At 43.4% G+C, this 26,067-nt stretch overlaps 1 protein-coding gene across 5 annotated transcripts in view; it reads left to right on the top strand.

Annotated features, from left to right (window-relative positions):
- The window catches only part of taf1 (TAF1 RNA polymerase II, TATA box binding protein (TBP)-associated factor), a 191,159-nt gene that overhangs the window by 28,738 nt on the left and 136,354 nt on the right, over positions 1-26,067 (top strand). For all 5 annotated transcript variants that reach the window (XM_038776265.1, XM_038776262.1, XM_038776266.1 and 2 more), the window contains 7 exons: positions 4,143-4,471; positions 5,424-5,639; positions 7,659-7,895; positions 10,210-10,441; positions 10,753-10,875; positions 13,794-13,961; positions 24,549-24,676. In XM_038776265.1, the coding sequence (XP_038632193.1) occupies positions 4,143-4,471; positions 5,424-5,639; positions 7,659-7,895; positions 10,210-10,441; positions 10,753-10,875; positions 13,794-13,961; positions 24,549-24,676 (1,433 nt within the window). The remainder of the gene's footprint in view (positions 1-4,142; positions 4,472-5,423; positions 5,640-7,658; positions 7,896-10,209; positions 10,442-10,752; positions 10,876-13,793; positions 13,962-24,548; positions 24,677-26,067) is intronic.

Below are 26,067 nucleotides of genomic sequence, written 5' to 3'. Positions count from 1 at the left end.
AGTATATGAGTATGGGGAGAAGGCGGGCAGGATGCTGGCGCATCAGCTCCGCAGGCGAGATGCGGCTAGGGAAATTGGTGGAGTGATGGATAAGGGTGGGAACGTGGTGCGGAAGGGGGCAGAGGTAAATCGGGTCTTTAGGGACTTCTACGAGGAACTGTACCAGTCGGAGCCACCGGGGGGGGGGGGGGGGGGGGGGATGGAGAGCTTAATGAACAGGCTACGTATCCCAAAGGTGCAGGAGGAGCTGGTGGAGGGGCTGGGGATGCCGATAGAGTTGGAGGAGCTAGTCAGGGGGATTGGTCAAATGCAGTCAGGTAAGGCGCCGGGGCCGGATGGGTTCCCGGTGGAATTCTATAAAAAGTATGCGGATCTGGTGGGCCCCCTGTTGGTGCGAGCCTTCAATGAGGCATGGAGGGGGGGCTTTGCCCCCCACGATGTCACGGGCGCTGATCTCTTTGATCCTGAACCGGGATAAGGACCCCTTGCAGTGTGGATCATACAGGCCAATCTCGCTCCTCAATGTGGATGCTAAGTTGCTGGCGAAGATCCTGGCCACCAGGATCGAGGACTGTGTGCCAGGGGTGATACACGAGGATCAGACAGGATTTGTCAAGGGAAAACAGCTTAACACGAATGTGCGGAGATTGTTAAATGTTATTATAATGCCGGCGGTGGAGGGGGAGGCGGAGATAGTGGTGGCGCTAGATGCAGAGAAGGCGTTTGATAGAGTTGAGTGGGGGTACCTGTGGGAGATGCTGGAGCGGTTTGGATTTGGGGAGGGGTTCATCAAATGGGTGAGGTTGCTTTATGAGGCCCTGATGGCGAGTGTAGTTACTAATGGAAGGAGATCAGAGCACTTCAGGCTCTACCGTGGGACCAGGCAGGGGTGCCCCCTGTCCCCCTTGCTTTTTGCACTGGCGATAGAACCTCTGGCTTTGGCGCTGAGGGAGTCGGGGAGGTGGAGAGGTCTGGTGCGGGGTGGGGAGGAACATCGGGTATCGCTGTAAGCGGACGACCTGCTGCTGTATGTGGTGGACCCAGAGGGGGGATGCCGGGGGTGATGGAGCTGTTGGCTGAGTTTGGGAGCTTCTCGGGCTATAAGCTGAATCTGGGCAAGAGCGAGGTATTTGTAGTGCACCCGGGTGATCGGGAGGAGGGATTGGGAGGCTCCCGTTTAAGAGGGCAGTGAAGAGTTTTAGGTACCTGGGGGTGCAGGTGGCCAGGAGTTGGGGGACTCTCCACAAGCTTAATTTTACCAGGCTTGTAGAGCAGATGGAGGAGGAATTCAAAAGGTGGGACATGGTGCCGCTATCGTTGGCGGGTAGAGTGCAGTCCGTCAAAATGACGGTACTCCCGAGGTTCTTGTTCCTTTTTCAGTGTTTGCCCATCTTTATCCGTAGGGCCATTTTTAGGAGGGTGACTAGCAGCATCATGAGCTTTGTTTGGGCGCATGGGATCCCGAGGGTGAAGAGGGTCTTCTTGGAGCGGGGTAGACATGGTGGGGGGCTGGCGCTACCCAATCTCTCGGGGTATTATTGGGCGGCCAATGTGTCGATGGTGCGCAAGTGGGTGGTGGAGGGGGCCCTAGCATGGAAACGGTTGGAGATGGCGTCTTCTGGAGGCACAAGCCTGGGGGCCCTGGTAACGGCGCCGTTGCCGCTCCCTCCTACGAGGTATACCACGAGTCCGGTGGTGGCGGCTACCCTCAAGATTTGGGGGCAGTGGAGGCGACATAGGGGGGAAGTGGGGGGCTCGATGGAGGCTCCGCTAAGGGGGAACCATCGGTTCGTCCCGGGGAACATTGATGGGGGGGTTCCAGGGTTGGCAGAGAGCGGGCATCAGACACCTGAGGGACCTGTTTATTGATGGGAGGTTTGCTCCCCTCCGGGAACATGTTCAGGTACCTGCAGGTAAAGGCGTTTGCTGGGCGGCAGGTGGAGGGATTCCCTTTGCTTCCCGCGAGGGGTGTGAGTGACAGGGTGCTTTCGGGGGTCTGGGTCGGAGATGGGAAGATATCTGATATCTACAAGGTAATGCAGGAGGTGGAGGAGGCATCAGTAGAGGAGCTAAAGGCTAAGTGGAAGGGGGGAGGGGAGGGAGGAGGGGAGGAGAGGGGGAGGGGGAGGGGGGGGAAGGAGGCGGGGGGGAGGGGAGGGGGGGGAAGGGGGGAAAAGGAGGGGGGAAAGGGAGGGGCAGGAAAGGGAGAGGGAGGGGGGAAGGGAGGGGGGAGGGGGGCGTTGACTATGTTTATTTAATTTTAATTTATTTTTAAGTTCTGTTGTTTACTGGGTTTGGGGGGGTGGGGGGGGGGTGATACATGCGTTGCTACGGTCTTGGGGTGTTATATTTATTATGGTGTTTTATTGTTGCTTATTATTGTTTGTTATATTTTCTGTAAAAAATTTCAATAAAAATTACTTTAAAAAAAAAGGGGATCTTGGAATGGTAGTGGTTAGATCCACTGGTCATGGTCCATATTGGAACAAACAACGCAGGTAGGATCAGGGAGGAGGTCCTGCTGAAAGAGTATTTGGAGTTAGGTTGTAAATATAAAAGCTGAACCTTGGGTGTAATTATCTCTGGTTTACTGCTTAAGCCACATGGAAATTGCATAGGAGCAGAAAAATCAAGAGAATTGACATGTGGCTAAAGGGCTCGTGTGGGAAGGAAGGGTTTTTCATCATGGGACACTGGTACAATTTCTGGGACAGGAGGGAGCTGATGGGAAGCTGTCCATCTGAACTGGGCTGGGACCTGTGTCCAAGTGGAAAAGGTAAATAGGGAGGTTGAAGAAACTAGTAACATGGTCGGATGGATCTACAGGAAGCTTAAGCAGCCTAAATGTAAACAGAACAGGAAAAGAGAGCATAAGAAATAATAACGTAAGAATTTATGACAGGCAGATTTCAAGAAAGTAGAATATTTATTATTTCAATAATATTGAGCCCATCAGATGTAAACCTACCGTTCAACTCGAGAGAAAGCACCAAATTGGTAGTGGAGTGATTGGGGGTTGGGTGTTGATGAGGTAGATGGTCAATAATGAGGGGGACTGCATCAAACTGCAGGACGTTAATAAACTTGCAGAATAAGCAAATAGCAAATTACGTTCAACAGAGATAAATTGAAGGTAGTACGTTTTGCTATGAAGAATAATTTGGTCACTTATTACTTGGAAATTGCGAGTCAAGGTGGAAGTAGAGGAACAAAAGGATCTCAGAAAACAAATGCACCACTCACGAAACGGTGCGCCACAGGTCATTAAAGAAAAGGCAAACTAAGCACTATTTCTAGAGGATAGAATTGAAAAGTAGCAAAATTATGCTGAGTCTGTAATTGAAACTTGATTTGATCCCTCTTGGAATGCTGCGTATAGTTCTGGTTGTCATATTATGAAAAGGACATAGAGGGACTGGAGAGGCTGCGAAGAATAGTTCCAAGGAAAATATCAGAAATGTGAGTGTTTACATAGGAGGAAAAGGAAAAAAAGTTGGGTTTCTTTTCTCTTGGAAAAAAATAAGGAGGGATGACCTAATAGTGTTCTCTTAAATTATGCAAGATTTTGATCATGTGGATACAGAGAGAATATTTCCACTTGTGGGGAAAACCAAAATGAGAAGCCATCGATACAAGATAATAAGCAAGAATTCAAATAAAGAATTCAGAAAAAATGTCTCACCCAGAGTGGTGTCATGGGGAATGTCTGAAATGAATATTGAAGATGAGTTAAGGGAATTCTGTCAAACATATGAGGGAAAAGAGAATAGAGGGCATGGCTAATGGATTTACATGAGGAAAGATGGGAGGAATCCTGACAGAGCATAAAAGCTTGCATGGACAGGTAAATGGCCTGTTACTGTGATGTTATCCTACGGAACCATAAATTACAAACAGAGTAGGCAGGATTATCATCAGTTTAATAATTATTAATTTGTTTTCGTTCCAATTATGGGGATAACCTTCCTTCGTATGAGCATAATTTTAGAATAGTCATCATACAAGGGCATGATAGAAATTCCTGCAATGAGCGGGAGAAAGTTGTAGTGTGAGCAGTCTCAATGGGAATTTCATACTATGTGCACTTGACTATAAGGTTGTGATGGATTGAATGCAAAATGTTATTTTGTTTCTTCCCACAGCAAATGGAGTAAATTCAGCAGCGCTTAATTCCAGCGCTACTGTAGGAACCCGTGCTGCTGATGCCCTTTTCCCTCGTTCAGTCGCTGATGAGAATGATGGAATCATTTTACCTTCCATAATTGCTCCTTCATCCTCATCAGAGAAGGTTGAATTTAGCAGTTCCTCTGATTCAGAGTCTGAAACAGACCGACACATTCCACGATCAAGGCAGAATGAATCTCAGAAGGAGGATAAACTTACATTGCCGCTGGCAGGTATCATGCAGCGAGATTCAACCAAGCAATTACCCAATGTTACAGAACTTTTCCCAGAATTTCGGCCAGGGCAGGTGAGAAACTGTGTGTATTTGGATTCCTTATGCAGTGAATTAAATAGGGGAATATAAATATATATACCACATAAACATTGTACTCTGAGAAAAGAGTCACATGATATATAACCAACTAAAACATAAAATTAAGTATGTAGCTCAGCAAATACATAATGGTGGAGGTCGCATTTACAATTTCTGAAAGTCATGAACATAACCACAATCACGAAAGTAAAAATATCACCAAATGTCCCATAATACTTTGCAATAGAAATGGAGTTTCGCTTGTCCACCATAAATCAGTGATCCTGATTATATTTTGTATGTTACTTATAAAACAACATGTGGCCTGTAACCAATGGCATGGAGATCTGCTTTTACTTTTCAATAGAAAAAAATGCTGACTGAATTACAACATTCTATTTTAAAGTTAATCGAAACTTCTTATATCAGGCTCTGTCAATGGAGCCAACCATTATGTAACTACCATGCATTGGCAGTATGCGTTACATCTACAGGTTGTGCTTTAAATGTCTGATTTTTATTTTGAATGTGCCACCATAGCAGTAGGCAAAAAAGCCATTTTGGATATCAATGTTTGTGGATTACCGCGGCCAGTGGCTGTGCAGCAGCTTTGTTTTCAGAGGTTTAGCCCAGCCTTTGTCTCAGGTCTTTGCTTTGTACTTTTTTCTGCAGTAAGTCAAAACTAAAAACCCAGTGTTAGATGATGTGGATCAACAATTTTATCAAATAGTTTTCTGGCAACTCTTAGATCATTGTTGGGGAGCGCAAGGTAGTATGGCATTTCCTTACTGGATTATGTTGCATAGCTTTAATAGATAGAGTTCTTTTGACAAGTTGTCACATGTTCAGAGGATATCTTCTGATCTCCAATTCCTTGGAATTTTTGTTATGATTGTTAGGGAAGGCCACAAGTATGATTCATTCATTTAATTCCTTTATCTTGCAGGTGTTACGTTTTTTGCGCCTCTTTGGACCCGGAAAAAATATCCCATCGGTTTGGCGAAGTGCAAGAAGGAAAAGAAAAAAGAAGCACCGGGAACCACAACCTGAAGCTCCCATACAAGAAGGAGAGGGAGAAGAAACAGCAAAGGAACAAAAGTCTGGCTGGGAGTATCATTATGCTGCACCCCCACCACCTGAACAGTGCCTTTCTGATGATGAGGTATGTAATGCGTACACCTCCACCACCTGAACGGTATCTCTCTGATAATGAGTATGCAATGTGCAAAGCGTGGAGGATTAGATGAATGACTGAGGGACAGGAGGTTTAAAGCATATACTGTATTTTTGTCTGATCTCAAATAAAGTCACATAATCGGTATAAACCTGAATTAGACTTGCATTTAGTTGCAGAAAGTCACACACAGCACCATGATGGAAGCAAAGAGGTCCCGGTTCCACAACATCTCTCTGGACCACATTTCTCTGAGTTGCCTGTCTATGTGACTATCACAGTGGTGCACACATGGCAATACCCACAAGAGGAATCAAAACAACAACAACTAATAAACTGAAATTTATATATTTATCACGAAGTTGACCTAAACACTTCACAGACAATTATTTGATTTTTAAAAAAGTGTTGTAATCTAGGGAAATGCGGCAGCCGATGTGCCAGACAAATGTGAGATAATTGACAAAATAATATACTGATAATATAATATACTTCACTGGTGTTGGTTGAGCCACCAATGCTGGCCAGGACTCCAAGAGATCTCCTTGTTCCTTTCCTTGGTATCCCTGGCACCCACCTGGATGGGAAAGCCCATTTGAAAGAGGTAATTTTGGATAATTCACTCCGTATTGCACTGAGGTGTCAGCCCATATTTTTTGCTTTGGAGTAGAGCCTGAATCCACTTATTCTCATGTTGTGTCTGCTAGATTTAAACTGTCAAGGTGATTAAATCGGCATCAAAACACTTGTCCAAACTGTCCAGGTTTTATTTTTTTTACCTTTCCTTTTCTCACTCTCCTGTGAGAGTGCAAGACCAGTTGGATTGTCCCAGTATCTAAAGAAAAAGCAAAAGCACTAAGTAAAACTATAGGTTCCAGTGACTCCAGAATCTAAGGACTACCAATTTATGGGTCCTTGTCTGATGGTGCAAAGGCATTGATATGTTTTTACTGCATGAGAAAATGTCATCATGTTATAAATCATAAAGTACAAAGTACATTTGTTCTTATTGTTACATTTATTACATTTGCGTTCTAGCAGTTTCTAACTAGCTTTATGTAATTAAACAAGTACTTCAGGTGATGTGAAGTATAAAATACAGTTATCACCATAGTTTGATAGTGTAGATCAGTGAGAACAGGATATCTTTTGAGCAGACATAGTGCAGGATAGGGTAGGAGTATCAGAGTTTACTATGAGCTGGGACAACAGGATGGGAGACTAGCTAGAAGAGCATTGAAACTATTGAGTCCACATGCTACGAAGGAATAGATTTGGGTTCCAGCAGCAGATACGCTGTTGCAGATGTGGAAACGTGCAATGAGTTGTGTTTAAATTCATACGGCTGAGAAAAAAAAAAGGAAGGAGGATATTGTAGTGATAAACTTGGAATCATAGTATCCCTACAGTACAGAAGGAGGCCATTTGGCCCATCGAGTCTGCACCAACCCTTGGAAATAGCACCCTACTTAAGTCCACAACCCCACCCTATCCCTGCAACCCAGTTAAACCCAGCCAACGTTTTGGAAACTAAGGGACAATTTAGCACTACCAGTCCACTACCAGACCTGCACATCTTTGAACTCTGGGAAGAAACTGGAGCAACCGGAGGAAACACGTGAAGACCCGAGGAGAAAGTGGAAACTCCACACAGACCTGAGACTGGAATTGAACCCGGGTCCCTGGCGCTGTGAGGCAGCAGTGCTGAGCACTTGATGTGAGACAGAAGACAAAGTGAATTTTTAAGGAGAGAGGTAGAACCAGGTAAGACGCATGCTTGAAGGATCTTGGGACCTGCCTCCTAGCCCTGCCCCTGAGAGTTGAGACAATGGCAAACCACCACTAATAAAAATTGCCAAGAAAACAGAACACAGTGAAGCATTGGAAATGAGCTAAGGGCCTGTCTTTGGATAGAGCACACAGGAATGAATGAATACGTAAATAAAAATCTGTTACTTAGTAACCAGAATAAGCTATACTGCTATTTTCTATCCTTACTACCTGCAGATAACGATGATGGCTCCTGTGGAGTCCAAGTTCTCTCAATCCACTGGTGATGCAGATAATATAATGGATATGAGACCAAAAGTTGCAGAATGGCGCTATGGACCTGCACAGCTTTGGTACGATATGTTAGGGGTGCCAGAGGATGGTGAGGGGTTTGATTATGGTTTCAAACTCAAGGAAGCAATGGAAGAAGAACAGATGCTGGAGGAAGAAGTGACCTGTCTGGTAGAGGTACAGGTGAGCAAAGCAAACGTATGGGGAAAGGTTCGATGGACTAGCTAAAATGGATTGAGTGCCCTTGTTTGTCTTTTCTTTGCTAAACTGTGCTTTCTATTCTTTACTTGAAATTAGAGTTCGAGTTTCCATCTATTTTGTCAATGACTGATAATCTAGTTCTTAAACTCTTTGAAAATGTTTGCTTAGTCCTGTAATTATCAGCAGGCAAAGAATGATTGTCGCTGCATAATGACTGTGATCCATCCTATACGACTCTGCCCATTACTGTAAAAATAGCAGTTGAAGTCAGAGACTACTGAGCATCCATGAGATGTGTGACTCCCTTCTCCCTTAGGGGGTTATCTCAAATTAGTTAGAATTTTCCATGAATGCTGTATAAATTCAAGCTGAAACATGGCTTGAATGATCATCATACTCTTGGGCAGTCCCTCAGTATTGAGTATGACTTGCTTCCACTCCGGGGAGGTGGGTTCTGCGGTGGCAGAAAAGTCTGAGCCTGAATCCGCAGACTCTGCCACAGATTTGGCAGGTGGTGCTTGATGAGATGTGTGGGTGGGACTCTGGATTCTGCGCTCTCCTTCCTCTGTTTACACTTGGCCTCCACCCTATGATGCGTGAGGTGATTGGCACCTTCGCAGATGCTTTTTCTCCAGCTTGTGCGTTCTCAGGCAAGTGATTCCCATGAGTCGGTGGGGATGTTGCATTCATTTAGGAGGCTTTCAGAGTGGCCTTGTATTTCCTGTGCCCTCCAGTAACTCGGAGTAGAGCACTTGTTTTGGGAGTCTTGTGTCGAGCATACGGACAATGTGGCCCGCCCATCGCAGCTGGTTGAGCCTGACCTATGACTCGATACTGAGTATAATGGCTTGGGAGAGGATGCTCATGTTGGTACGCCTATCCTGCCAGTGGGCTTGCAGGATTTTGCAGAGGCAGAGTTGGTGATATCTCTCCCAAGGATTTGAGGTGTTTGCTGTACATTGTCCTTGTTTCTGATGCATACAGGAGGGCGGGGACCATGGCTGCTCTGTAGACCATGAGTTTTGTGCTTTTTTGTATTCATGGCGAGCTGACATTGCGCTGAGATGGTGGCGGGTGGCATGTTGTGGGATGGTGTCAAGGATGTTTGTGTTGAAGGCTGTGTCTTAGTTGAGAAGTGCTCTGTCCAGCAGGCGTTGAGTGCCTGTCTGCCTTTGATAAGTGCCGCTCCGTTTTTAGGTTTCAATGGGGTGGGCCCCTGGGTACTTGGACCGTATGTTTTGATTGTGCTGAAAAAGCCGTGCACATTGTGGTTGTTGGCAAATTGATGTATTTCCACCCACCATCTGTTCTTTAGGTGATTGGTTCTTTGTTTCACCCCTTAGTTGCCTGTAGGCTTGTTTCCTCTCACTCGAGTTTTGATGGAGCTGCCAGTTCAGGAATGCCTTGCGTCTGCTGTTGAGATCCTGGATCTCCTGATTGTTATCATTGAAACAGTCTTGGTGCTTCCTGATCGAGAACCTGAACGTCTCGTTGCAAGCGCTGACTACTGTGTTATGACTATGGTGCTGACTAGGAAGGTGTTATGAACGACCTGTTTTCTCCTCTGGAAGTGAATTCCTTTCTGCTGAGGAATTTTGTTCCCAGTAGCAAGCTTGCATGTTATCAGACTTCTATTTGAGCCTGGGTCTTGGATTGCAGGACAACTTTTAAGTTGGATTTGATCCTGGATTTGGAGGCATGAAAGCCAGTTTCAATTTCAAGTGCAATTTTTCTCAAAGTTTCCCCAAGTCATATTCTGTCAGTTGTCATTTTTAAAATTTTATTATTTCCTCTTCATTTGCTTTTGTTCGATGACTTGTGCATCAAAATGAAAAGGACAGGAGGGTTAAATTTTGTTTGTTTATTTCAAGAATGTTCTATATGAGGAAACATGTTGCATTTAATTTGTAATTTTATTTGCAGCATTCTCTTATTCAGAAAGTTTGATAATTAATTGTGAGTTTAACTTCACTGTTTGATGAGATGGATAGACATTTAAGGTTGTTTATGATATAAATCTAGTCATTCATGTTGTGTGCATTGTTGATGCTCCTTTCACATTTCCTCTTTTCTCCTAAGAGCCCTTGTGTATGGAAAGGAGCTAACTGTAAATGTGAGGGTTGTGCGAGTTGAGGTAGAATGGGGAAGAAATGTGCCACACAATTCATTGGGATGTCCTGAGAGAACTTATTTCTTCTTGTTATATTTAATTATAGCATCACTCCATCCAGCACTCTAGTTTGATGTCTTTATTAGTGGTGTCATTAATTGTAAATATCTATGTTCATGATTTTAGGAGCCTTGTGAGGAGATAGAAAAATCAACTGATGAGAAGGAGTTGCAGAGTGAAATGGAGGCTCTTCTAGATGAGCACTTTCTCATGGTTACTCAGCTGCCCTGGGAAGAGGACATTATTTGGAATGGAGAGGATGTCAAACATAAGACCACAAAATCCCAGCGAGCCAGCCTAGCTGGGTGGTTGCCATCCAGCATGACCCGAAACGCCACAGCATACAATGCTCAACAAGGTATAAAACTTTGCCCCATTCTGTTTATTCTTGAGGATTAGAACTTTTTATCAGGAGGCATAGGCTGGATTGGTAGAAAGCAGCATTTTTGTTTTCTTTATATTTCACAGCTATCATGTTCTGTACATGTAATGGACAGAAGCCAAAATCATTACTCATCAGTCAGTTAATAATAGAAAGGTCACAGCATTCATGTAGTAATTATTATTCTTGGTTAATTGTATATTTCTCCTCATTGACACTACCTCCAACTCTAATAATAGTTTACTTTCCAACATAATTTCAAGCACTTTCATTTCTTTTCTGTTAAGGGCTCAACCGTGGTACTTCTTGGTTGTCGAATCCTGTGCCTCCCACACCAATACAGAAAGCTACAATGCCATGTCCTCCAATCCTCGTCAAAGGGAAGGACAAACATACACCAGAACAGCATGGTATAGTACCCCAGCAAATAGTGCATGTGTTTTCTTTTTGGGTTAAGGAATAAATGACAGGCTGGGTTATTTAATTATGGCTTAATGAAAAAAAATCATGTTGAATTTCATCACTGAAACTAGAAACTAATTTCCGTTAGAGAGAAAAGTTATAGGAAAAGAACTGTTTGTTCTACAGCGAAGGGTAGATACCTGTAGACAGGGAAGGCATAGGTATTCTGGGAGCGGGGTGAGGAAGCACATGCATGTTGTACAGGATGTAGAAGAGTCATAGCAGGCAAAGTCTGGTAAGTGCAACTTGTGGAATGGAGGGCCAGAATAATGAAGTTTGAAGCAAATGGGCAAGAATATATGTTGCACTGCAGACCAAGCTAGGAGCAGGCATAGAACATAGAACAGTACAGTACAGCACAGAACAGGCCCTTCGGCCCTCAATGTTGTGCCGAGCCATGATCACCCTACTCAAACCCACGTATCCACCCTATACCTGTAACCCAACAACCCCCCCCTTAACCTTACTTTTATTAGGACACTACGGGCAATTTAGCATGGCCAATCCACCTAACCCGCACATCTTTGGACTGTGGGAGGAAACCGGAGCACCCGGAGGAAACCCACGCACACAGGGGGAGGACGTGCAGACTCCACACAGACAGTGACCCAGCCGGGAATCGAACCTGGGACCCTGGAGCTGTGAAGCATTTATGCTAACCACCATGCTACCCTGCTGCCCCAAAGGCAGAGGAAGGTGGAAGCATGTCTAAGAAAGGGTGTTTATTAAAGGAAGTGGGGTTTGGTGAGGGGTGACAGAAAATCTTTTACTTTGTTTAGTTAATAAAAGATAATCCACTTCTAATGAAATTACAAGAGTTCCTCAGGGTAGCTTCCTCAGTCCAGCTATCTTAAACTGCTTGATCAATGACTCACTCCATCGTGGGGTCAGCAGGAGAAGTCAGAGGAATTGCTAATTCAGAGAGCTGGTACTGACACGGGGCTAAATGCCCTCCTTCTGCACTAATGGTTTTGTGGTTCAGAAATTGGGCTGTTTGGTATTTTGTAGTATGTTAGTATTGCTGACCAGGCCAACATTTATTGCCAATTCCTCTTGCCCTTCTTGAAGTTTAACCAGTGCTCAACTCCAATCATATTTACTTGGATCATGAAGCAGTCCATACCCACCTTTAGCAATACCTGGAAATATCCAGGCCTGGGCTGATAAGTGACAACATTCACTGTATATAAGCGCCAGGCAATGACCATCTCCAACAAGAAAGGTCCAAACCATCACCACCTGGCATTAATGGCAATACCATTGCCACATGCTCCACCATCAACATATTGAGATTTCTAGAAGCTCAACTGGACCAACCACATAAATGCCAGTTCTGATAGAACAGGTCAAAGGTTGGATATTCTGTGGCAGCAGAATGACTTTCTAAAACTTCGCCACATGTGCAACGTATAATGATGGAACATTTGCTTGGATATGAGCTAGCTGCAACAACACTTGAGTGCGTCGCAATCCAGGGCCAAGTAGCCTACTTGATCGACCATCACTGCATACTGTGGCTGTCATGTGTGCCCTATCTACTGTGGCAGCGTATCCCAAACTTGCATCCTCCATCACCCACAGGGGCAAGGGCTGCTGGTGCATTGGAACACCACCGCCTCCAAGAACCCCTCCAGGTTTGCACACCGTCTACATTTATGAATGTTTACCATCATTCCTTGATTGTTGCTGGCTCAAATTCTGGAATTCCCGACCCAGCAACAATGAGAGAGCACTTCAACCGCAAAGATCGGTTCAAAAAGGCAGCTCATTACAACCTCCTTGGGGTGGGTAGAATTGGGTAGTAAAAGTCGATCTTAACAGTGTCACCAGAGCAAAGAAAGACAAAGTTCAGCAAGCATAATTGCTTGATAAAATACTTTGTGGCTTAATGAAAAGCAAATCATTATGAATTCCTTCATTGAAGTTAGAAATAAGAGTTGCTGTATTTAAAAAAAAAAAGTTATGGAACAGTGTTGTGTGTGTATGATTTACTTTGTAAGAAATATTTAAACATTTTAAGCATGAAAAAAAGTAGTGTGCTCAATTGGTGCTTAGTAAATCACAACTTTATTTTGGTCTATCCTTGGTCCCGTATTGCTTGGCAACATTCAATCCTGGATAAACAGATATTTCCTCCCATTGAATAATAAAGCCTTTGGTCCCCATCAAAATTTCTGTTCCCTGACTCTGACTCCACATGTTCAATCCCCCTGGCATGTCTGCCATTGAAATCATCATTCAAGCCTTTTTTATCTCTAGACTCAAACATTCCAGTGCTTTCATGGTTCATCTCCAATGTTACATACTTGGTAAAATTACAAACATGAACAATGAAGGTCAGAAAAGACCCTTTGGTTCATTTAACCTGTCGCACATCTATGCGATACCTTGTGTTACCTCACCCAATCTCCTAGATGGGATGGAAAACCAGATGAAAACATGGGCTGAGTTGAAAATCTGAGCACATTGAAAACTGAGATGCCCATGTCCTGACATGCACTGAGTCCTGGATTACCCTCACATCTGTGCTCTCTGACCTTTATTGGCTCCCAGTCTGGAAGTATCTTGGTCCCATGCTCTAGAATTTCTTGCCAAAACCCTTCCGCCTCTTCAGCTTGGTAAGATGCTCCTTAAAATCTGACTCTTTGAACAAGTTTTCGGCAACCTGTTCTCATACCTTCTTTTGTGGCCATGGTCTGATTTTGTTTGATAATGCTCCTGTGAAGCGTTTTGAACATTTTATTACAATAAAGGTGGTCTATAAAAGCAAATGATTAATCTTTTATGATACATTCTTAATAGTGGATAAACCCACAAAGGTGATTTAATAACATTTCTCATGTTTACCATCGCTTTCCCTCATTAGCCTCCCAAGAAGATGACAAAACTTGGTATTCCATTTTCCCTATTGATAATGAAGAGCTGGTGTATGGAAGGTGGGAGGATAATATAATTTGGGATGACCAAGCCATGGACAAAATTTTGGAACCACCTGTGTTGACCTTGGACCCGAATGATGAAAACATAATTCTTGGTATGTCTTTTTCGAGGCACTTTACAGCAGAACATTAAAGCCTAAAGCCAGTTAAATCTCTCCAAATTTTAATATTCAGGATAATGTTAATGCAGACAGAACCTAGAGTATTAACTTATTGCAGCTCTGAAATGTAGGAAAGCCATGATGTGAATGATTTTTTTCAATGTCTGTCAGAGACAATAGTTAGTCATGGCTGCTGATGATTCTGTATGGGAGAAAAGAATATGATTAGTTAGAATATGATTATATTAGAATATAATAAGACGCCTTACAACACCAGGTTAAAGTCCAACAGGTTTATTTGGAATCACTAGCTTTCGGAGCGTAGCTCCTTCGTCAGGTGAGTGAAGAGGTAGGTTACACCGTCTGGATCGTAAAAGACTTAATTACTTGCAAAGACTCACAATCAAAGTATTACCTGTATCATTGGCTTTGTCTTTATATGCTGTGTTTGTGTCACCTACCTCTTTGTTATATTTTTAAGTAATTGATGGGGTGCTGCTGAATAGTACCATGGATTATTATAACTCACCACATCCATGATTTCATGTGCAAATTTCCTTGTCTGAGTCATAACATTCTGAGAAGCTCTGATGAGCGCAGATGCTTCTGAGAAGATGACCTAACATTTACCAGTGTCACATACTTCTGTGGATTGCCACCTTGCCGCGATGTGGAGACTTGAGCTTTCTGTTGATCCCGAGAGTGATGCTGTCAGTATCTTAAACTCCTGGGAGGTTCACCCATGACGATGAGGTCAGAAGGGAGGAACCAGACAAAGCACAATCCAAAACAAGTTCTCGACAGCGTATCAGGCAAAAGATACTTGTGCGATATGAATGCCTGCGATGGCGGATGAAGGCTGCAGCGGTATAAGAGCTGCCAAGTCTTCGAGGTTCCCTTGCTTGAGGGAAGAGGAAAGTGGTTACATCTTCTGGAATGGAAAAACCAAAGATCAGCCCAGGATGCGCCATTAAGAACAACTCCATAACTGACTCTCTGAGCTCCTTCTTGACATCAATGAATGCCTCATGACTCTTGTCTACAACTTGCCAAGAACCAGCAAACAGCGGTCGTGAGTGTCTATGCCCCAACCCTTGGATGCCGATGATGAGTCCAAAGAAGGCTTCTGCTCCAGCCTGGACACCATACTCTCCAACATTCCCCACTTCAATGCCAGGGGTCGAAAGGACCCATAACTCTGGAAAGGAATCATCGGAAAGGAAGGAGTTGGGAACAGCAATACCATGGGGTTTAGGGGCAGCATGGTGGTTAGCATAAATGCTTCACAGCTCCAGGGTCCCAGGTTCGGTTCCCGGCTGGGTCACTGTCTGTGCGGAGTCTGCACATCCTCCCCGTGTGTGCGTGGGTTTCCTCCGGGTGCTCCGGTTTCCACTCACAGTCCAAAGATGTGTGGGTTAGGTGGATTGGCCATGCTAAATTGCCCGTAGTGTCCTAAAAAGTAAGGTTAAGGGGGGGGTTGTTGGGTTACGGGTATAGGGTGGATACGTGGGTTTGAGTAGTGTGATCATTGCTCGGCACAACATCGAGGGCTGAAGGGCCTGTTCTGTGCTGTACTGTTCTATGGGGTTCTCCTCACCAAATGCGTGGAACACCAGCTTGTCTTACCAACATGTTTTTAAAAAATAAATTTAGAGTACCCACTTATTTTTTTCCAGTTAAGGGGCAATTTAGCGTGGCCAATTCACCTACCCTGCACATCTTTGGGTTGTGTGGGAGAAACCCATGCAGACACAGAGAATGTGCAAACACCATACAGACTGTGACCCAGGGCCGGGATTTGAACCCGGGTCCTCAGTGCCGTAGGCAGCAATGCTAACCATTGCGCCACCGTGCTGCCCCCACCAACATGTTGTTCTGCCGGAAAGACAAGTTCAAGACGCGCTGGAGACATTCACGATCTAAGCACTGGCAGTGATCAACTGTGTCATTGCTTGATCCCGAGACCAAATGGATATCCTCATCATGAAAACACTAACCAGTGCAGACGCCTGCTGGACAGACCAGTGGCTCATGTGCTCCTCTGTGCCAGAAGCAGTGGAAGATGAAGAAACAACTCAGAAAAAAGATCAACATTGAGCGGCTTCAAGAGACGAACAGGCATACAAGCGAACTTCAAACAATGTCTTCACCAAAATTGCTAAAGCTTTAATTCTAATGGAGTGGAGAAAAACTGGAAAGAGCTGAAGGCAGCTATCATCTCAAGCTGTGACAAAACCATTGGCTACAAGACCCGGAAACACCAAGAGTAGTTTGATGAGAACGACCAAGACCTCATCGACAAGAAGAGGAAAGTTTTCCGCCTCCGCAAAACAACATCACCAACAAAGCAAAGAGGAGAGCTCATCAATTAGCTGAGGCGGAGGTACAAAGAAGAACTAAGGAAATCCAAAACCAATGGTGGACCGAGAAAATGAAGGAACCAAAACTCCTCACTGATATGCAGGATACACAGGGCTGTTTCAGTGCCACCAAGGCAATATATGGACCCAACACCCTAGGCTACAAACCGGTGTGGAGTAAGGAAGGAACTTTTTTGAGAGACAGAAAATGTTAGCCTTTGAAGGAGATAACACTTCACCGTGCTCCTAAACTGTTATACAATCATAGATGAGGTAGTGTTCGTGGAAATCCCCCAACTCTCCCATCAAAGATGAGCTTGGACTCCCACCAAGCGCGGATGAAGTAGAAGCAGCAATTAAACACATGAAGAATGAAAAAGCCGCAAGAGTGGATGGGATTCCAACGCAGATTTTTAAATTTGGAGAAGAAGAGGTCACCCATCATCTCCATCAGCTGCTTCTGAAAATCTGGGACAGAGAATAAATCCCTGCCAACCTCAGGGATGCCGTCATTGTCACCATCTTTAAGAAAGGAGACAAAGTTGATTGTTGAAATTATCGAGGAATCTCCCTACTCCATCGCTGGGAATCCTCGCTAGCTGCCTTCTCCAAGTGTCTGAATCTTTTCAGAAAGCCAGTGTGGCATCTGACCAAACCGTGAGACAATGAAAATCATTTTCACTGCTCAACAAATTTAAGAGAAATGCCAGGGGCAACATCAACCCGTCTACACAATCTTCATCGATCTGACCAAGGCTTTTGACTCAGTCAGTTGGAATGCACTGTGGAAACCCTGTCAAAGACCGGCTGTCCAGAGAAATTCATGAACGTCCTCCTTCGACTCTACGACAAGATGTCAATGACCGTTCTCACCGACGGAAATATGATAGAAACCTTCAAGGTCAAGATAGAAGTAATGCAGGAATGTGTTATCACCCCCGCTCTTTTCTCCAAAGGCCATCTTTCACCTTGTCAAGAACAAGCTTCCCAGTCGAGTGGACCTCGTCTACAGGATGGACAGAAAACATTTCAACCTCAACCAGTTGAAATCCAAGAAGAAAACAACATAGACGTCACTCGTGGAAATTCTGTTTGCAGATAACTTCGCCATCTCCACTCACTCGGAAACGAATCTCCAAGCCATGCTTGACGCCTTCGCGGAAGCTAGCCGAAGAATCAGTCTCAATCTCATGAAGACTTAAGTTCTTGACCTACCCACCCCATGGCAAGATCCAGTTTCTCCTTCCAGCATGATCAATGGAGAAACCCTCCCAAACCTTGAACATTTCCCCTACTTGGGGAGCCACCTCTCATTAAACGCTGACTGACTCGGAGATCCAACATTGTGTCCAATCTGCGAATGCTGTCTTCTTATACCCAAGGATGAGAGTCTTTGATAACCGCTACATCCCTGCTAATACTAAGAACCTCATACAAGGCAGGCATCAGATCATGGCTGATCTCTTCATATTCACAAAGCCACCTCCCTACCTGTTCCACATATCCCTTTAACCTGTTTTTAAAATCGGAAATATATCTATCTCCCTCTTGAAACCATTTAATGATTCGGACTCCACCGCACTATGGGGCAGTGAGTTCAACGAATTCACCACCCTCTGCGAAAAGTAGCACTCCACATCTCAGTTTTTAATCTACCGCCTCTCAACCTATATCTGTGACCTCTTGTTTTAGATTGCCCCACAAGGGGGAACATTTGGTCTATGTTTACTTTGTTAATCCCTTTTAGTATTTTATATACCCCTCTCATCCTTCTAAACTCCAGCGAGCATAAGTCAAAACTATTTAATCTCTTCTCGTCCGTCAACCCCATCATCCCAGGAATCAATCTGGTGAACCTCCTCCTTCCAATGCCACCACATCCTTCCTCAAATAAGGAGACTAAAGCTGGACACGATTCTTGTGGTCTGACCAACACCCCAAACAATTGCAACAATACTTCTGTACTGAAATACTTTAGTCCTTTTGCAATAGACACTAACATTCCATTTCCCTTTCTTATTACATTTTGTACCTGCACACAGACTTTCTGTGATTCACGACGAAAGATATCCAGATCCCTCTGCCCAGACGCATTTTGAATCTGCTTTCCATTTAGATAATAATTTGCCTGACTATTTTTTCAGCCAAAATGAATAACTGTACACGTTTCCACATTAAATTCTATCTGCCAAATTGGGCCAATTTTGGCCCAATCTCCTAGCCTAGCTATATCCGTCTGTAAAATCTATATCTCGTCTTCATTGTCTGCTTTCCCACCTATTTTAATGTCATCCACAAATTTTGCTATGTTACATTCTGTCCCTGTTGCAGATCATTTGTGTAGATTGTAAACAGTTGAGGTCCGAGGACTGAACCTGCGGCACCCAACTATTTACAGTTCGCCAACCAGAGAACAACCCATTTAAACCAATCCTCTGCTTTCTGTCAGATTTGTGAAGGACAGACAGGCAAAGAGGAAAAGGTGCTGGAGTTGCATTGTTGATTAAAGAAGATACAATATTGAGGACAGTGTGGAGTTTCTATGGGTTGAGTTAAGAAACACCAAGGGGCAAAAAAACATGTGTAGGGGTGGTATACAGATCACCAAACTGCAGTGGTATTGTTGGGAATAGTATTAGACAAGAAATCAAAGATGCATGTGATAAAAGAACATCTGTGAACATGGATGACTTTAATCTGCATAAAGATTAGGTGAAAAGCAAATTACTGCGGATGCTGGAATCTGAAACGAAAGGGAAATTCCTGGAAAATCTCAGCAAGTCTGGCAGCATCTGTAGGGAGAGAAAAGAGCTAACGTTTCGAGTCAGATGACTCTTTTTTTTTGACAAAGAGTCATCGGACTCGAAACATTAGCTCTTTTCTCTCCCTGCAGATGCTGCCAGACTTGCTGAGGTTTTCCAGCATTTTCCCTAAAGATTAGGTGAGTCAAGTTAGTATCCGTGCAATAGAGGAGACATTTCCGGAGTGTATATGGGATGGTTGAGGAACCAACAAGGGAACAGGCCATCTTAGACTGAGTGTTGTGCAATGAGAAAGGATTAGTTGGCAATCTAGTTGTGAGAGAACCCTTGGGGATGAGTAACCATAATACGATAGAATTACTTATCAAGGTTGATAATAAAGTAGTTGATTCTGAGACCAGGGTCTTGAAATCTCGATAAAGGTAAGAATTATGGTATTAGACATGAGTTGGCTATGATGGACTGGGAAACATTACTAAAAGGAAGGACAGTGGACAGGCAATGGCAGGTATTCAAGGTACGAATAGGTAAACTCCAAAACTTGTTTATTCTGATTTGGCGTAAGAGTAGAAAGGGAACTGTTGCCAAACCATGGCTTACAAAGGAAATGAAAATGAAAATTGCTTATTGTCACAAGTAGGCTTCAAATGAAGTTACTGTGAAAAGCCCCTAGTCGCCATAACTCATGAAATTCTAACAGAATTGGACAGAGTAGATTCAGAAAGAATGTTCCCTATGGTAGGGAGTCCAGAACTAGGGGTCATAGTTTGAGGATAAGGACTTTTAAGGACTGAGGTGAGGTGAAATTCCGGCACCTGTTCGGGGAGGCTGGTATGGGAATTGAACCGTGCTGCTGGACTGCTTTAAAAGCCAGCGACTTAGCCCAGTGTGCTAAACCAGCCCCAGGTATTGGATTTATAGACGAGGCATGCAAATTAGCAAGAAAACACAATAGACCTCAGGATTGAGAACTGTTTATAATTCAGCGAAGGCAGATAAAGGGATTGATTAGGTAGGGGGAAATGCAATATGAAAGTAAGCTAGCAGGGAACATAGAAACTGACTGTAAAAGTTTCTATAGGGATGTAAAGAGAAAAAGATTGATAAAAACAAATGTAGCTCTCTTACAGTCAGAAACAGGAGAATTCATAACGGAGAACAAAGGAATGGCTGAGGAACTAAATTCGTACTTTGCTTCTGTCTTCACATAACGTACTGGAAGTTCAGAGAAACACAAGTTAGTGAGAAGCTGAAGGAAATTAGTATTAGTGGGAAATTATTGGGATTGAAGGAGGATAAATATCCAAGTCCTTAAGAAAGTCGCCCTAGAAATAGTAGATCAATTGGTGGTCATTTTGCAAAATTCTTCGGACTCTGGAATGGTTCCTACAGATTAGAGGGTAGCTAATATAAACCCGCTATTTAAAAAGGGAGGTGTAAAGCAGGGAACTATAGACCAGTGAGCCAAACATCTCATGGTAGGGATGTTGCTGCAGTCCATTATCAAGGATTTCATAGCACAGCATTTAGAAAGCAGTGGTATAATCAAACTAAATCAGCATGGATTTTCAAAAGGGAAATCATGTTTGACAATCGACTAGAATTCTTTGGAGATGTAACAGTAGAATTGATCAGGGAGAATCGGTGGATGTGGTTTATTTAAACTTTCAGAAGGCTTTTGACAAGGTTTCACAAAGCAGATCACAATGTAAAGTTAAAGCGCATGGGATTGTGGGTAGTGTCTTGAGATGGATAGAAAGGTGATTAACAAATAGGAAGCAAAAGGTTGGAATAAATGGTTCTTTTTCCGATTGGCAGGCAGTGACTAGTGGGGTATCGCAGTGATCTGTGCTAGGATCCCAACTGTTCACATTATATATTAATGATTTGGATGAGGGAACTAAATTTATTATCTCCAAATTTGCAGATGGTCAAAGTTGGGCGGAAGGGTGAGCTGTGAGGAGGATGTAGAAATGCATCAATGGGATTTGGCCAGGCTGATTGAGTGGATATATGCATTATAGATGCAGTATAATGTCGATAAATGTAAGGTTATCCGCTTCGATAGCAAAAGTAGGAAGGCAAGTTATTATTTGAATGGGTGTAAATTGAAAGTGGTGGATACCCAGCAAGACCTTGGTGTCCTGGTGAGTCAGTCATGCAGGTACAGCAGGCAGTAAAGAAGGCAAATGGTATGTTGGCCTTCATAGTGAGATAATTTAAGTATAGGAATAGGGATGTTTTACTGCAATTGTAGAGGGCATTGATGAGGTCACATCTGAAGATGTGACCTCATCAATGGAGGTGTGCAGTTTTGGTGTCCTTATCTGAGGAAGGATGTTCTTGCTGTGTAGGAAGTGCAGCGAAGGTTTACCAGGCTGATTCTTGGGATGGTGGGACTGACGTATGAAGAGAGACTGTTAGGATTATATTCATTGGAGTTTAGAAGAGTGAGAGGGGATCTCATAGAAACTCATGAAATTCTAACAGAATTGGACAGAGTAGATTCAGAAAGAATGTTCCCTATGGTAGGGAGTCCAGAACTAGGGGTCATAGTTTGAGGATAAGGACTTTTAAGGACTGAGGTGAGGTGAAATGTCTTTAGTCAGACAGTGGTGAATCTGTGAAATTCACCACCACAGAAAAGTTGAGGGCAAAATGTTGTGTTTAATTTCAAGAAGGAGTTAGATATAACTGCTGGAGCTAAAGAGATCAAGGGATATGGGGGAAAGGCATAATCAGGATATTGAACTTGATGATGAGTTATGATCATAATGAATGGCGGAGCAGACCCAAAGGGCTGGATGGCCTCCTCTTATTTTCAATGCATGTTTCTATCCTTTTTAAACATTGCTCCCTAGTCCTGGATTTTCCCACAAGAGGAAACATCCTTTCCATGACCACCCCATCAAGACCCCCAATATTTTGTGTTTCAATCGCCTCTTGCTCTTCTAAACTCCAGCAGAAAGAAGCATAGCCTCAAAAGACAACCCTCCCATTCTAGCTATTAGCCTAGTAAACCTTCTCTGAACTGCTTCTAATGCATTTACATTCTTAAGTAAGGACATCAGTACTGTACACAATACTCCAGATGTGGTCACACCAAAGCCTTGTATATCTGAAGCATAACCTCTCTACTTTTGCATTCAAGTCCCCCCGCAATAAATTATAACATTCTATTAGCTGTCCTAATTACTTGCTGTACCTGTATACTGATCTTTTGCAATTCATGCACTTGGACATGTAAATCCCTCTGCATCTGGAGCTCTCCAGTTTCTCGCCACTTAAAGAATATGCTTTTATGCACTTTTTTAACATCCTTGGTGAAGTCCATCAGGACATTGGGACTTATCAGTCCGCAGCTCCAGCAAGTTTCTCAGCACCACTCCCCTGGTGATTGTTATTTTCTTGAGTTTCTCCCTACTTTCCATTTCCTGATTTACAGCTATTTCTGGGTTGTTACTTGTATCCTCTAAAGCGAAGGCTGATGTAAAATTCCTGCTCAATTCATCTGGCGTATCTTTATTTTCCATTAGTAGTTCATTATACCCACTTTTTATACTATTATCACTCCCAGAAGCTACCCTGGAATTTACCGTGCAGAAGGAGGCCATTTGGCTCATCGGGTCTGCACCGGCCTTTGGAAAGAGCACCTTACTTAAGCCCACGCCTCTACCCTATCCCTGTAACCCTGCAACCCTGCCTAACCGTTGGACACTAAGGGGCAATTTAGCATAGCTAATCCACCTAACTTGCACATCTTTGGACTGTGGGAGGATTCCAAAGCACCCGGAGGAAACCTACGCAGACTAGGTGACAAAGTGCAAACTCCACACAATCACCCGAGGCCGGAATTAAGCCTGGGACCCTGGAGCTGTGAGGCAGCAGTGCTAACCACTGTGCCGCACCCAATAAGAAACAACATCAAAGGGCTCAACCGGGATTTGAACTAGGGACCTCTCACAAATTCGCAGAGCACAACCCCCGAAGCGAGAATTTTATTCCGAGACCAACGAACCAGTCACTTTTCATTTTTTAAAACTTATAGAAACTCTTACTATCTATTTTTACATTTCTTGATAGCTTTCGCTCACACTTTAATTTTTCCCGCCTTCCTGGTCTTTTAGTAATTCTCTTTTTTTTTGAGATTCTGTTCAGCATTCTGGCCTCCCACCCATTCTTGTGTTTTTATATGTAACCATGGATAGGTAGGTTCTTCCCTTGGAATTTTTCTTTTTTGTTGGAGTGTCTTTATTCTCTATTCTGAAATATTGCTTTAAATGTCTGTCACAGCATCTCTGTGGACCTATTCCTTAACCTAATTTGTCAGTTCACTTTTGCTCGCTCTGCTTTCATGACCAGCTCCAGCAAAAGAAAGCCCAACTGATTCCTGCTTCTAACTTTAATTGGTGTAGACAAATTGCCACCACCAATATTCAAAAGGCCATGACAACAGTGACTATACTTCAGAAAAGATACTGAATTGGTTTTGAGTCCTGAGGTTGTGAAAGGCACCGTTTCATTGCAGGTTCGAGTTGGCTCAGGAGTGATACCCTCACAGTCAAATAACTTGTTGTAATTTACTATTTAAATCACTAGATGAGAAATTGGGCACTGGGGTACAATAGCTTAAGGCTTCTGGCAACACTTTAAACATCAGCAATGGAGAAAATTGGAGGAAAAAAATCTATTCCATCTAGTTAAACATTGGTATTAGGCTTCTAACTACAGTTCTGATTTTGTCAAACTTGACCTGAAAATGTCCCAAAAATTAGCTGTAGTACATGGATTGATGAATACAGAGGAAATGATTCTTGAAAGACAAACCTGTAAAAAAGGTTTTACAGGCACAAGTAATTTTGATAAATTTGGGAATCGATTAGAACAGATCAGAGATTGCCTGGATTCTTACAAATCATGATTATTATCAGCAGCTTAATATAGTTGACTGAATCTCGGTTGGATGTAAACAATCTTGTTACACTATTTTAAAGAGAATAGTGTGTTGCTAACATTCGTCCTTTAGCGAGCATTACTCCAATAGTTTAATTGGTAATTTGTCTCTGAGCTATTTGGGAACCTTATTAAGTGAAAATTGACTGCCTTGTATCCCTGACATACAACATTGTCTGCACTTCAAATATATTTCATTGGTTGTGAAGTACTTTGGGACATCCTGAAGGGGTCCATATAAGTGCAAGTTTGTTATTTCTGAATTACAGAAGTCGCATGTAAAAGTATATTTATTTTGCACTTCAACTTTATAGTTGATTTAAGAATTGTATTTGTCTTTGAATAATTGTGGTAATAGCTTTCCATTTTATACAAAGTCAGGGATCAGCATTGAACAGCATAATGTGTTCAGTTCCACTATGTGATATTATTTTGCATTGTTCAATCAGATTGGCATTGCAGTGTACTGTTAGGTGAACACTTATAGCTGCTGTGCTTTATTCCAGAAATTCCTGATGAGAAAGAGGAGATGACATCTAACTCGCCTTCCAAAGAGAACAAAAAAGAATCATCAGCTCGTAAGAGTCGCATCCTGTTGGGAAAAACCGGTGTCATCAAGGATGAGCCACAGCAGGTCAGTATGATGGAGAGGTCATTAGGATTGAGGTCATGGTTTCTTTACAAATGAGAGTCAATTGAATGATTTCTGTTGCTGCTGCCTTTCAAAGTCTGTTAGTGTGTAGCACTACCTCTTTGCAATATCAGACTGAGAGCCAGCAGAAAACACAGATTTAGGGCTCATTGCATCAGTATTGTAGATCCATTTGGGAGATCATTGTAGTTTCAGCTATAAATGCAAAATTCCCCGTCAGATCTATTTATCAGAAGAGGTGAAGGCATTCTGTAACTTATGCAGCTGGTTATTTGTTCAGGATTGTGCTATGAGGGTATATCATTACAACCTCTATCTTCTCTTTCTTACCTGACAGCAGGCAGCCACCTGGTAGATGCCTCTACAGGAGGCTAGTTCAATTAAACTGAAGTCAACAGGAATCAGAGAGAAAACATTCCATTGGTTGGAGTCATACCTAGCACAAAGGAAGATTGCTGTGGCTTTTCAGACTATATTAAATATATTTATTTTTCTTATCTTTACTTTTTCCTCTTCCCTTAAGAGCATAATGTGGGGATGCCGGTGTTGGACTGGGGTGGGCACAGTAAGAAGTCTGTCAGCATCAGGTTAAAGTGTAACAGCTTTGTTTCGAAACAAACCTGTTGGACTTTAACCTGGTGTTGTCAGACTTCTTAAAAGCACAAGAAATAGGAGCAGAATTGGCCATTTGTCCACTTAATCCTCCTCCGCCATTCAGTAAGTTCATGGCTGATGTTCTACCTCAGCTGCACCATCCTGCATTGCCCATTGCTCTCTTGATTCCCTTATTAGTTAAAAATCTAGTGATCGCTATCCTGAACACCCTCAATAAGTGTATATATCCACAGTCCGAGATTGCCAAAGATTCAGAATCCTGACAACTGTGACTCATGATGTGGAGATGCCGGCGTTGGACTGGGGTGAGCACTGTAAAAAGTCACAACACGAGGTTAAAGTCCAACATGTTTGTTTCAAACACTAGCTTTCAGAGCACTGCTCCTTCCTCAGGGTGAGCTCCACCATCCTCCTCATGGCTGGGGGGGAATCTGTGATTGCCGCAAATGGGGGCCATAAGGGACACTTTGGTTATCCCGAAGTGCTGTCTCAACTGGGTCCACGTTCTCAGCGTGGCCACTACCACTGGGCTCGTTGTGTACCTTGTTGAGGAGGATGGGAGTGCGGCTGTGGCCAGGGCCCTGGGGGTTGTTCCTTTACTGGATGCCTCCTCCATTTCTACCCAATCTGTGTAGGGTTCTTGTACCCATCCCCTCACTTTTTCTGCCGTTGCTGCCCAGTGGTAGTATTGTAGGTTCTGTGGAGCCAGCCTCCTCTGACTTTCCCTCTTTGCAGTGTCGGCTTGGGAATTCTCGGGT

Source organism: Scyliorhinus canicula, chromosome 17, assembly GCF_902713615.1.
Source record: "Scyliorhinus canicula chromosome 17, sScyCan1.1, whole genome shotgun sequence".
Lineage (NCBI taxonomy): Eukaryota > Metazoa > Chordata > Chondrichthyes > Carcharhiniformes > Scyliorhinidae > Scyliorhinus > Scyliorhinus canicula.
This window is presented reverse-complemented; position numbering and strand designations above follow the sequence as displayed.